Raw genomic sequence first — 14,244 nt, 5'->3', positions numbered from 1 at the left:
AGTACTTAATACATGGAAGACCCATGATAACTATTTGTAGAAAGAACAAATCTAGTGAATGCATAAAATAAGATTATAAACACTAAGTTTTTTCACTTCTAACATTTAATTGAACGATTATTCTAATTTCCTAAAAATACATACTTAAGAAATTAATATATATAAATGTAAAGCATACATCTATATGTTAAATTACTCTCCTTTTGAAAGTAAACTAAGAACAGCTTTAGAATATCTGAAATGATACTTGTATGTGTACTACAGGCTAGAATAGACTATTTTATTTCCAGTTTTATGTTTTTAATTTATCTTTATTATTGAAAGTATTACAGATGTCCCCCCTTTTTATCCCCATTCACCCTCTCCACCCCGCTCCCATGCCCCTCCCCAGGCCTTCACCACACTACTGTCTGTCTTCATGGGCTATGCTTATATGCATATAGGATTTTTGGTTAATCTCTTCCCACGCAACCCCCATCCCTGCCTTTTCTCTGAGAATCCTCAGTCTGTTCCATGCTTCTATGTCTCTGGACCTATTTTGCTCATCGGTTTATTTTGTTCATCAGTTTATTTCGCTCATTAGATTCCACATATGAGTATTTTTAAGAAGTTTCCCAACCAAGAACTCTTATAGTGAATTTCTAAGTCACTATAATTTCTTAAATATCTTTAAGTTTAAAATGACAGTCCCAACCACTCCTGGTTCATCCTTCCCTCTTCCCCATGAAGGCTACTTTAATCATGATTCCTCTACTACTCAGGGACTTAGGCAATTAACTCTTCACTTTTTGAATAAATACAATAAATATTAATCTGAGGATGTCTGTTTCCCTGGTAGTATATATGCTCCCCACTGACATAATATCTTTTTAAATGTTTTTATTAATTTTAGAGAGCAAGAGGGAGGAGAGAGAAAGAAAAAGAGAAATATCAATCAGCTGTCTCCTGCATGCCCCCTACTGGGGATTAAGCACAACACCTGGGCATATGCCCTGACTGGGAATCCAACCCATGACCCTTTGGTACAGGGGATGACACTCAACCCACTGAGAAACACTAGCCAGGGCTGACAAAATATTTTATCTGGCTTCTTCCCTGATGTAGCCGCAAGGCCAAGAACAGAACATGGTATATAGAGGACACTAAATAAATATGTGTTAATTTGATGACACAGGTTTTGCTGGTATTCACAACTAATTTATATATTTACATATACTATTCATGAATGATAACTAATAATAAAAAGAGCAGCTACAAGCTACTGAGTACTTACTATGTGCCATTACAGTTCTAAATGGTTTATGCATATCAAGTCTTTTAATCCTACAACAACCATGTAAAGAAGGTATTAATATTATCCCCATTTTATAGATGAAACTGAGGCATAAAGTGGTTAAGTGTCTTACAAATGCACAATTAGTATGAGGTAGTGTTTGGATTCTAACCCAGGTATTTTGGATTTCACTCTTGAATAGGTTCATCATTCTGACCCTCTCAAAGAATAATAATCAAGAAACTACTCAAGGAATCAACAATTCTCTAAACTACCACCAGGATATAAGAGGTATACCAAATAACCTATGTCACAGACAACATCTCAATATATCTCATCTAACAAAAATCATAAATTACAAAGTTTATATAAATCATTACATATATTAAAATTTACTCTGGTCATTAGAGGCCTACCAAATGCAATGAGTTTGACTGGTCAAAGACAAAATGTGAGTGCCATGGATAAAATCCAAAATGAATGATTCCCAGGCTTGTATTTAGGTTTTTCAGACTATTTGTTTCTCAATGGGAAAATGCTTATGAATAAATACAAGGGTTTATACAACTTTACTTCCACTGCCAAAGGAACTGCTCTAATTTTCACTGACTTTTAAAACCACACATGAGACAACATGGTCTAATAAAGCTGAATTAGATCCAAAAGTAAAAAACTAGATCCCTTTTCCCAACCCAGGGTCATATAAACAACTAGAGGCCTAACGCACGAAATTCATGCAAGGGGCTTGGCCGCAGCCACTGCCGCCGCCACCGCTTCATCCAGAAGGACGTCCGGTCTAATTAGCAAATTATGCTTATTATAGATATTACATTCTGCTTGTTTCTTGGTTCTTCAATGTAAGACCAAAATAAAGGATAGCTCCCTCTTCCTGACAAGGAATTTCAACTAATTTTAATTAAGTTGAAATTAATATATTACAATGTTGGTTAAAGTTAATTTACTTGAGAAGAACAGCATTACAGATTACATTTAATTGAAAACAGCAACTGCTGCCCTAGCCAGTTTGACTCAGTGGATAAAGCGTCAGCCTGCAGACTGAAGAGTCCAGGGTTTGATTCTGGTCAAGGGCACTTGCCTGGGTTGCGGGCTCAGTCCCCAGTAGTGGACATGCAGGAGGCAGCTAACCAATGATTCTCTCTCATCATTGATGTTTCAATCTCTCCCTTTCCCTTCCTCTCTGAAATCAATAAAGATATTTTTTAAAAAAACAACCCACAGCAACTGCTAAAGAGATTTTTGATAATTAAATTTCATTAATGTCTTAAAACATTATAGCAATGGCAGAAAAATCAAAGTGATGCAAATGGGAAGATTAGGATTAATTTACTCATATGTGCATACCTTGGATTAGATGTGGCCATCCACGTGCCAATTCTAAATGACCATTACAACTAATAAAGTTAGAAGCCTAAAGCAGAGTGGCTGAAAGGATCCTGTTCCTATTAAAAATCTCCTGTGCTAGCATTTGTTATTGATAGGGGTGGGGTGAGGGGGAATGGTGAGGCACTAGTAATGCTCATAGATATTATTAATCATGTCCTGTCTTGATCAAAGAAAGTGGACCCTGACCTGGTTGCTGTGTTTGGAAACTGATCCCCCTCTGGGAGTTTGTCCCAGGAATGCTGTCCATTCTCCAATTCCAAGAATAGGATAACCTGTTTGCCATGGTTAAAAGATTAACTACCTTGTCATTGGACTTCAAGATTCTGGGAGTGGACACACTGACCACATACTCTGCAGCCCTCATCCTGCTACACCCTCCCTGCTGCACACAGCTTTTCCTCCCTATCCCTATGTAACGAGCCAACTGGTGGGAGATGTTAGAGAAGTTTTTTAAGATGCCATACCTGCTACTCTCTGCTACTGACAACTAGAATAAATAAATGCTCATAAAAGATTCAACCTTGTTATCTGTTTACTGGCTTAGTGGTGACAGGCGGTAATGGACCCTTTGTGTCCAGTATCATTACCGGACTAAAGGGGTTTGTTTGCCTGGGAGCACCAAAGCCCAATAAGGCACTAACAGGGATTTGCAGCAAAGACATAAGGGTTTATTTTTACGGGGCCCCAGCTCTGAGATAGGTGAGCTCCGCAATGTTTCCAGGCAATGGGTTATATAGGGAAACATCATTAATCATGATGATGGAGGGAGCTAGCCCTGGTCTCTCGGGTAGGAGTCACTGATCACTGCACCTGGTCCTGATGTCAGCCACGGTATCACTTCAGCTGGTTTTGCTAGTTTTCTGGGCTGGAGCTGAAATATAACTGAGGCCTATGTTATCTCTACTTTGACTAAGATTCTGTCTCTGTAGTCCTCAGTCCCGAAGCTTTATTCCTAAGAATATTTGATGCCAAGTCCTAAGGCCTCAGTAATTAAGGGAGCAGACATGCAAGGGAGAAGGAGGCAGGTGAGTCAGCGTGCTGGGTGGGGCTAGTTTGAATCAAAAGTAAAAAAAAAAAAAGGAGAACATTTCATATTAAAGGACTGAAGTTTCTGCGGGTTATGCAAGAAATTGACTGTCCAGGTCAAGATGAATATGTGAATGGCTGGGGAATGCTGCAGAGCTTTTTAAAATGGTAGCAAGTGAGCTTCAACTACAAATGATCTGAACAAAGAAAAATATTTATAAAACATAGAAGCATGGAACAGACCATCAAACCTCAGAGAGAAGGCAGGGGAGGGTGGATGGGAAGAGATCAACCAAAGAACTTGTATGCATATATGCATAACCCATGGACACAGACAATAGGGTGGTGATGACCTGGGGTGGGGGGGTAGGCTAGAAGAGGTCAATGGGGAGAAAAGAGGGCAAATGTAATACTTTCAACAATAAAGATTTTTTTTAAAGTTTACTCTGGTCTATCAATATTTACAGATATTCCTCTAATTAATTCTACTTCTTCTATGACAGAAAACTGGTTCATTATTGAGATCACAAAAGAGCTATACAGAAAAAAAATAGTCCACCTATCATTTATAATAAATACTAATTTCTAATTTTTTGAAATTGATTTGAGAGAGGGAGAGGGAAAGGAAGAGAAAGAGAGAGGGATGGAAGGGGAATGGGGGAGGGGGGGAGAGAGAGAGAGAGAGAGACATCAATCATTTTGCCTGCTGAGCAGGGTCTAAACCCGCAACCTGGGCATATGCCCTAACCAGGAATTGAACCACCGACCTTCCAGTGCATGGGATGATGCTCAACCAACTGAGCCGCACTGGCCAAGGCAATACTTGTTTCTTATAATAATGGCTTCAAATTAAGGAGAATAAAGATTAAGTATTCTAGTTTCACATCAAACCAGCAAGAGAAAATTACAATAAAAACCTACCTCGCCAGATGGCGTGGCTCAGTGGTTAAGCATCAACATATGAACCAGGAGGTCAGGGCACATGCCCAGGTGGACCCCCAGTAGGCAGCCAATCAATAATTCTCTATCATTATTTTTTAAATATATTTTATTGATATTTTACAGAGAGGAACGGAGAGGGATAGAGAGTTAGAAACATCGATCAGCTGCCTCCTGCACACTCCCCACTGGGGATGTGCCCGCAACCAAGGTACATGCCCTTGACCGGAATCGAATTTGGGACCTTTGAGTCTGCAGGCCGATGCTCTGTCCACTGAGCCAAACCGGTTAGGGCTCTCTATCATTATTGATGTTTCTATCTCTTTTCCTCCCTTCCTCTCTGAAATCAATAAAATAGATATTTTTTAATTATGAAAAAACCTACCTCTTCATGTCTCATTCCTTCTATCATTTGCATAATGCTTATAAAATGATGGCATCGATCTGAATGGTCAACTTGATATGTAGGAAAAGGATGATCTTGCCACAGTCTCCATTCTGACAGAGAGAGTTGACGAATTCCAATGGTTGGTTCTTGAGTCTTGATTAATGATTTTTAAAATAGTAAAAGGGATAAAAACACTCATAAACTGATGTTTAGAAAAACATTTAATACACAAATAATCAGCCTAACATAAATAATATGAACTCATTTTGATACTTTCAACTAAAATCTCAGAAGAAAAAAAGAAAATAATTTTATAAAGTACAAAGCTGCCCTTTAAATACATTTTTAAAATAAATATTACACGAGTTACTAGTTGACCATATTCCTGTTTATGTAGTTCCATGTTGAATAATATTTAAGAAAAATGTGTGGTTTCAAAACTGCTATTTATATCCAATAATCTAATAAGGAGGCATTCATAATCTCTCAGCGATACTAATCCTAGTTCTTCATGCCTGCTACCATTCCTCACTTTTCCAGTTAGTGAATAAAAAATACAAATCCTGGTGCTCGCTTCGGCAGCACATCTACTAAAACTGGAACGATGCAGAGGAGATTAGCATGGCCCCTGCGCAAGGATGACACGCAAATTCATGAAGCATTTCATATTTTTAAACAATTAAGAATTTTTAAAAAATTCTGAATAGCCATATTTTTCAAGCACTATATATCTTCTAAAAGGAATCTTTCCTGAGGTTGTTTTTCCAGCTTTTTGGGTACAAAAGTAACCTTTGACAAATTCCCTTGGCTTTCATTAAGTTTACTAATAATTTGTTCTTAAAACAAAATAAATCATAAAATCCAAATAAAAGTTTCAAAGCTGAAAATAAACACCAGTTTGTATATAGATGCTCATGATAGTATAATTTTATGTTAGTAACAGATTGAAAAGAATTCTAGCCCTGGCTGGGTAGCTCAGTTGATTTAGAGCATCATCTCAATACCCCAATGTTGCAGGTTTGACCCCTAGTCAGGGCACATACAAGAATCAACCAATAAATGCATAAATAAGTGGAATGAGTTGATGTTTCTCTCTCTCTCTCTCTCTCTCTCTCTCTCTCTCTCTCTCTCATACATTTTTAAAAAAAGGATTCTAAAACACAATAGTGAAGCAGTCAAAATATGGTATACTGCAGGGTAACATAACAATCATGTAAATTTTGCCTATACAGAAATGTCCATATGGCATAAAGTAATAAAGAAAAGGCAGAATAGCCCATCCAGTGTAGCTCAATGGTTGAGTGTCAACCTATGAACCAGGAGGTCACAGTTTGATTCCTGGTCGGTGTACATGCCTGGGTGGCAGGCTCAGTTCCCAGTATGCAGGAGGCAGCCAATCAACAATTCCCTCTTATCATTGATGTTTCTCTCTCTCTAGCTCCCTTCCTCCCTGAAATCAATAAAAAAATGTATTTTTTAAAAAGGCAGAACTTATATAAATATATTATGGTCATGTAAATATATATACACAATAAAGAATATAAGAAAATGAGAAGTTTTACAAACTTAGAGTTTAATAATCTCTTAAAAACTATTTAAATTCTTAAATTTTTAAGGTGCTATTCTGATCATGAACATTCTCCTTGCTCCTAAAGCTACTGCATAATCACTATAAAAGACATCGGAAAACACGTTTCACTTACTGATCTGTTATCCTCATTTTGAAAACACAGAAACTGAACTTGAGGCAATGTTATTTCCTTAATTTCATCACTGTCTCTCAATCTATAAAGTCTGTTCCACAATTTGAATTCTTCTTCTGATAAGAACCAATCCTTCTTTGAATTATTTTGTCTCAATCCTATAAAGTTAAAAAGTAATTGAAAAGAGGTTAAAAACATCTGCCAGACAAACACAAGATATACATAACTCTCTGTCTACTCATCTCTGCTAAAACCACTGACTCTATTCATTAAAAATAGTATTCTTCCTATAACCACTCTAGTTATCACTTCCTACTTGTATATATCTCCTACACTTCTCTCACTTCTTTGAAAGAATTAGTGAACCCTTCTGTCTAGGAGTCCAGGAGCTAAACTTTGCTAATGACTTAATTAACAGAACAGAGCCAGATAGCTAGGATGATTCCTGTCTTCTTTTGGACTTTCTCTATTTTGTTGTCTAAGACCTGACATGAAACAGATAACATACAAATAGAAACTAGTGTCATGATTCCATCATAAAGTTATTAGAAAGGTAATCTGAAGCTTGGGATAGGGGGGGCTCCAAAACAATAAAGGGTTTTTAGATGGCCTTAAATTAGGATTGTGGGATGGAGTAAAAGGTGGTGGAAAAGATCTACTGCTTTAAGAAAATAATGTTATGATATTATTTAAAAAACACACAACAGAGTAAATTAGCCCTTTTGACTTCCATAATCTCTCTATAGGAAAATTAATTGCCAAGCTGGAAAGGATAAACAGTATAAAGCAGAAACTCTGGCCAAATACAGATGAGGGCAGAAATAAAATTTAGAAAGACTAAATTTTAGTCTTTTAGTCTTTCCTGTTTCCTAATTCCTACTGAATTAGGAAACAGGAAACTTCTGTCTTAGCTATTCCCAAATAGTATAACAAGCTTTTATAAAATAAGGGGTTTGACATAAGTGCTCTCTCAGGTCCCTTTTAGATCTAACAATCTGAACCTCTAAGACTTCTGAAATAGGAAGGTATTCAAATTTCCTAGTCACTTTAAATAAATTCCTCTAAGACCACATGAATTATATACTAATATATAGGACAATACATTTATACATACAATCTGGGCAAGATGAATCACTAACACTTGAAAACTCTGGAAAAATGGGGGGAAAGTACAGAAAAATGAACATAAGCTAGTATCTCAATTTTTTAAAAATGACAGGTATTAGAATTTTACTAATATATATGACTAGAGGCCTGGTGCACGGATACGTGCACCAGTGAGGTTCCTCGGCCTGGTCTTTGCCCTCTCGCAATCCGGGACCCCTCGGGTGATGTCAGACTGCTGGTTTGGGCCTGATCCCTGCTGCGCCTGCCGCTGCTGCTTGGTAGCTGCTGCAGAGGCGGGAGAGGCTTGCACCTCCGCAGCTGCGCTTGCCAGCTGTGAGCCCAGCATCTGGCGCCCACCGGTCAGCTGAGTGGCGCTCCCACTATAGGAGTGCACTGACCACCAGAGGGCAGCTCCTGTGTTGAGTGTCTGTCCCCTGGTGGTCAGTGCACATCATAGCGACTGACTGACTGGTTGTTTGGTTGTTTAGGCTTTTATATATATAGACTGCCTAACCACTAAGCTGTACACCCAAAACCAAAGCATAATGAAAAAAATTTTAAATAAGTAAAAATAACCCAGTTTATACTAAAAAAAAAAAAGTTGGTTAGAATGTCATCCCAATATGCCAAGGTTGTAGGTGTGATCCCTGGTCAGGGCACATAAAAGAATCAACCAATGAATACACAAATAAGTGGAACAATAATCTATGTTTCTCTCCCTTCCTCTCTCTAATCAATAAAAATAAAATTTAAAAATATTACAAAAAAATTTTACTAACAAAATTTTTATCCATTCCAAGTAGCATTTTAGAAATAATTATTAAACATATGCTTAATTAACATTTATAAAAATACAAGAATAAGTTATGCCAACCTAATCAAGTTTTGATGCTATTATTAGTTTAATAAGCTCAAAAGAATTCAAAATACATACCATCTTTTCATTTGAATAAAAAATTTGGCAAAGTCTTGTAAAATGACAAAAATATTCCTACTAAGTGGATTTGTATTAGGTTTAATAGGCATATCCAAAAAGCATTGATTAAAGGAAAGAACATTAAAAAATTTAAGTGAATCCAAAGCAGGTGATTAGGAAGGAAAGGACCTGGAAAACTCATGGTTTGAAACCTTGAGAGGTACTATCTTCAAATACATAAACAATTGCTACATCGGTAAACCAAGGATCCTAACTATTCTTTGTATCTAGAAGACAAAACTAAATCAATGTGAACAAGATGCAAAGACAGATTTTTCAACATAAGGAACTTTCTTCTATATAGGGCTGTTCAACAATGGAATGAACCATCATTATAACAAACAAACAAAAAAACTGCCCTAGCCGGTTTGGTTCAGTTGGTAGACCAAGGACTAAAAGGCTGAGGGTTCGATTGCCAATCAAGGGCATGTAACTTGGTTACAGGCTCCATCCCTGGCCCTGGTCGGGGTGTGTGGTAAGTGCAGGAGGCAGCCAATCGATGTGTCTCTCACATCAATGTTTCTCTCTCTCCCCCACTTCACCTCACTTCCACTCTCTAAAAAAATAATAAATCAATGGAAAAAATGCCCTCGGGTAAGGATTGAAATACCATTTCCTTTGACACAGATATTCAAGGTGAGGCTGAATAGTCATTAACAGGAAGCACTCCTACTTTGACATGTATTGGAACAGATGACTGACCCCCAAGGTTCCTTCCAAATTTTAAAATTACATGTTTTTATGATTCCTTAAAAGCCTCTTTAAAGACTAAAATTCAAAAGAACCATGTTAGTTTCTCATTTTTTCATAGTGCTAATACTTCAAGGTATTTTCTTGATATCACCAAAATCTCTGCAGTTTTTAGGCTAGCCACACTTTCATTACTAACTATGCTCCCTGAGACCAACCAAAGCATGTTTCTCACTGACTCAGTATCACCAATAACTTGGTCTAACTTCACCACAATTTTAAAAAGAAAAAAAAAATACTTTCTCCTTCACAGAAAGGGAAAAAACCACTCTCTCCCCTTTTTAGAGCAATTCCAGAGACACCCAATGTTTGCAAATCATTTCTTCAACCCTTTGGTGTACATGCGAATCTTTGTAAAGGTCAAGGGCATGTACCTGGGTTGCGGGCACATACCCAGTAGGAGATGTGCAGGAGGCAGCTGATCGATGTTTCTCTCTCATCGATGTTTCTGACTCTCTATCCCTCTCCCTTCTTTTCTGTAAAAAATCAATAAAATATATTAAAAAAGAAAGAAAGAAAGAAAGCCATTGTCCCTGTCTCCCAGTTAGCAAGGGAGTTTAGCTTAAGTTAGCTTAGGCACCTTTCTCTGAGTTGTCACCATCTGCTTGTCATAGAGATACGTTGTATTATTTCTTTGTATAAAGCCAACTAGCAACACAAATGGCTACCTTGATTACCAGATGAATTTGGGATGAAGTATGAAAGAATGTATAGCAAATAGTGCTCTCCTCTTTTTTAAAAGATATGTTTTTGGGAAGGAAGGAAGAGGGATAGAGAGATAAAAACATCTCCTGCATGCCCCCTACTGGGGATTGAGCCCACAACTGGGGCATGTGCCCTGACAGAATCCACTTGGTGACTTCTTGGTTGATGGGTCCATGCTCAACCATTGAGCCAGACTGGCCAAGCAGTGCTCTCCTCTTATATGAGGACATGTTACTGTCTTGAGAATATGTATGTAAAGGATTTTAAGTCTCAGGGAATGAATAGCATAGAATTTCTTTCTGTCTTTCTATTAATTTTGATGTTTGGCCTACAATGCATATTGTAGCTAGTTTAATGCTCATTCAAAATAAAACTGTTTTCCTTCTTTTCTACGCTCTGTAAAGAGGATTATCTGGGTCTGTAGGATATTTTAATTTTCCCAATACTGTTATACCACACATCCTTTCCAAAGAGAACACCCTTAACATCCTAGAATGTATGTTGAATTTCTCAAATAAAAAATATATGAATATATAATCTGCTAACTAACAATAGGAAAACTATGTATATTTAAAATGCAGAATTTTTTATTTACCATTCCTATAGGAAAAAATAGATGACTTTCGCTGCAAGTTCCGAGAAGGCTTCTCTTACCACACATCCTTTCCAAAGAGAACACCCTTAACATCCTAGAATGTATGTTGAATTTCTCAAATAAAAAATATATGAATATATAATCTGCTAACTAACAATAGGAAAACTATGTATATTTAAAATGCAGAATTTTTTATTTACCATTCCTATAGGAAAAAATAGATGACTTTCGCTGCAAGTTCCGAGAAGGCTTCTCTGGTTCATAGACACCATGTGTGATGAACATTTTATGTAATTCTGGATTGATTCCATCAGGAACCATTCGTGGACTTGCTTGATAAAAATGAAGGACCTGCCGGTTACCTGAAATAGCTTTATAAATACTTCTTTTGTTGGATTGACTTTGATTATAAGTCTGAAAAAAAACAACAACATCAAATTACATTATTCTACAATAAGCAGCCATAAGAAGCAATTACTATATTATTTGGGTTTATTCTAAGCAATAAAACTCTGATCTACTTAAATACTTAGAGAATAGAATATCTGTTGTCTTGAATTTGAAACCTGTTCAATTAACTCTTGATGAAAATCATATCAAAACTATATTATAAATCCTACCTTAGTACTATATTGCACAAAGGAAATTTCTTTTATTTAGTATCTTGCTGCTTTTGAATAAGGCTCATATTTATACGTAAGTGTAAAGTGCTTTTAAAAAAATGTTGTTGTTTTTTATCCTCACCGAGGATATTTTTCTTCCATTTATTTCCAGAGAAAGTGGAAGGGAAGGGGTGGGGGGGGCGGAGAAAGAGAAACATCGACATTGAGAAACATTGATTGGTTGCCTCACACATGTGCCCCTACTAGGGCTAGGGAACCTGCAACCAGGTCCCTTGACTTGACCAGGAATCCAACCAGCAACCCATCAGTCCATAGGCCAACATTCTAACCACTGAGCAAACTGGCCAGGGCCATTTTTAAAAATATGATTCCTTTATTTCAGCTTCTTCATCTCTCTGCACTTCAGTTTTCTTTACTTGTATACAAGAAAACCATTATTCCCCTTAAATAAGATAATGCATCTGAAGCTCTCAGAATACTGCACAGAGTGGGTGCTCATTAAATATGGACCATTATGACTATTTTACACATTAAAAAACCTTTCTATTCAGGTATTAGTTAAATGATTTGCCTGAGGTAATACAATTAGCTAAAATCCAATTCCACTCATTGATAATACAAATTCATTCTACTCATTGTATAAGCTGCAAGACATATCATTTATTGGGATCATTTCATAGATCAACAAAATGCTATACAAGAATATGCCTTAGACACATGAAAAATTTTGGGAGAAAACTCATTATACAAGATGCTTTTTTAAAAAAAAAAATGTCTTTTTTTAATTGATTTCAGAGAGGAAGGGAGAGGGAGAGAGAGATAGAAACATCAATGATGAGAGCAAACAATTAATCGGCTGTCTCCTGCACGCCCTCCACTGGAGATGGAGCCCACAACCTGGGCATATTCCCTTGACCGGAATCAAACCCAGGACCCTACAGTCCTCAGGCTGACACTCTATCCACTGAGCCAAACCAGCTAGAGCAGGGGTGGGCAAACTTTTTGACTCGAGGGCCACAATGGGTTCTTAAACTGGACCAGAGGGCCGGAACAAAAGCATGGATGGAGTGTCTGTGTGAACTAATATAAATTCAAAGTAAACATCATTACATAAAAGGGTACGGTCTTTTTTTTTTTAGTTTTATTCATTTCAAACGGGCTGGATCTGGCCCGTGGGCCGTAGTTTGCCCACGGCTGAGCTAGAGCCAGGATGCTTTTTTTTGTAAATCACAAATAGGATTTTTATTTGTTACCATTAAATGTCTGAATTTTAAACAAATTCTTGGACTGGGGCTCATATCCACAGTAGCTTTTTCAGAACTGCTACCTTCACCAGGAAACTCCATGGGTTTTCCCAACTTAAACTTGGGCTTCTCCAGCATTTTGACTTTATTAGCAAAGACATCATGGAGCAGATACATAGATTGGCAGCCTTTTCTGTTTTTTCCAATGCTATCTGGAATCAGTTTATTGACCACTTCTCTCAAGTCATTTGTCTGCACCTCTCAGGTCATGATTTCCATCTTCTTCTTCCAGATTTGATAGACCTATTGATGCTGAGCATAATGCCTTCTGAATCTGATTGTTGCATTTTTTTTAAATAAACACAGAAAAGACGAAGCAAATAACCATTGGTACTCCTGACATCAATGTGAGCTTCAGTCATGGTCTATCATTTTCTTAGCATGGAGCATATTTTATCACATGTAAGACCTATGCCATGGAAATTAGTCAGCATTTTTTCACTGAACATCCTGTTATTAGCTTGAATTTTCTAAATGCAACTTCATCATTCTGCAAATTAGCTAGGCTCACTTCAAAACATGACTCTTGAGACCATCAGATATGATTTTGGTTCCTTGAGTTCTTGTGACTAGTGTGTTTCCAATATTTCTTTTTTTAAAATATGTTTTTATTGATTTCAGAGAGGAAGGGAAAGGGAGAGATAGAAACATCAATGATGAGAGAATCATTGATGGGCTGCCTCCTGCACGCCACAAATTGATCCACTTAAGTACTTAGAGAGCAGAATGTCTATGGTCTTGAATTTGACAACTGGGGATGGAGCCCGAAACCTGGGCATGTGCCCTGATCGGGAATCGAACTGTGACCTCCTGATTCATAGGTAAACACTCAACACTGAGCCACACCGGCCAGGCTCCAATATTTCTTATACTGAACATAGCTGGTGCTTTCACATCATACCAATCTTTCTTAGAAAGTGGATCAACCACTTTTTTCTTGGTCCCCTTTTGCTGCCTTTCATAAAGTGCTTGTTCTTGCCAATTGCCATGGTGCTGCTCAGAGAGTCAAATGGATTCAGGATGATTTTTTTTTTTAACCAAACACAGGAAAACAAATCCATTTCATTTATTTTCAGTAAGTTTAAGTCCTTGAGGGATACAGCATTACACAGATTCTGTGTCCAATGGCTTTAGCAGGAAGGTTGTCTCGGAATTTAGCATGAACCATGCCACTGTTTCCATGAGCACGAGTTGCCTTTCCCCAGATTACTCTGGTTTTGTTTGGTTTGCCACCAGGAGTCACTGTGTTGATCTTTGCTTTGTACACATAAGCACATCTCTTGCCTAGACAGAATTCAGTTTCATCTCAAGCATAAACACCTTCAGTTTTAAGAAGAGCAGTGTGCTCTCTCTGGTGCCGGAGAGCCCGCTTACAGCCAGCAAAATGGCCTTGGACCACAGCCTTCCAGATATATTTGTCCTTATAGAAATCCTGTTCCCAAGGCCTCCAC

At 37.5% G+C, this 14,244-nt stretch overlaps 1 protein-coding gene and 2 pseudogenes across 1 annotated transcript in view; all 3 read right to left on the bottom strand.

Annotated features, from left to right (window-relative positions):
- The window catches only part of FANCM (Fanconi anemia complementation group M), a 72,766-nt gene that overhangs the window by 23,357 nt on the left and 35,165 nt on the right, over window positions 1–14,244 (bottom strand). Inside the window, exons 11-13 of the mRNA XM_015557359.1 lie at window positions 11,067–11,280; window positions 6,734–6,891; window positions 5,028–5,183 (exon numbers count right to left, since the gene is read on the bottom strand). Coding sequence (XP_015412845.1) covers window positions 5,028–5,183; window positions 6,734–6,891; window positions 11,067–11,280 — 528 coding nt within the window. The remainder of the gene's footprint in view (window positions 1–5,027; window positions 5,184–6,733; window positions 6,892–11,066; window positions 11,281–14,244) is intronic.
- LOC107181482 lies at window positions 11,902–13,782 on the bottom strand (annotated as a pseudogene).
- LOC107181481 overlaps window positions 13,836–14,244 on the bottom strand; it is a 1,390-nt pseudogene continuing 981 nt past the window's right edge.

The sequence above is a fragment of the Myotis davidii genome, unplaced genomic scaffold (assembly GCF_000327345.1).
Source record: "Myotis davidii unplaced genomic scaffold, ASM32734v1 scaffold409, whole genome shotgun sequence".
Lineage (NCBI taxonomy): Eukaryota > Metazoa > Chordata > Mammalia > Chiroptera > Vespertilionidae > Myotis > Myotis davidii.
The sequence above is the reverse complement of the archived record's forward strand: the minus strand, read 5'-3'. Positions and strand labels throughout refer to the sequence as shown.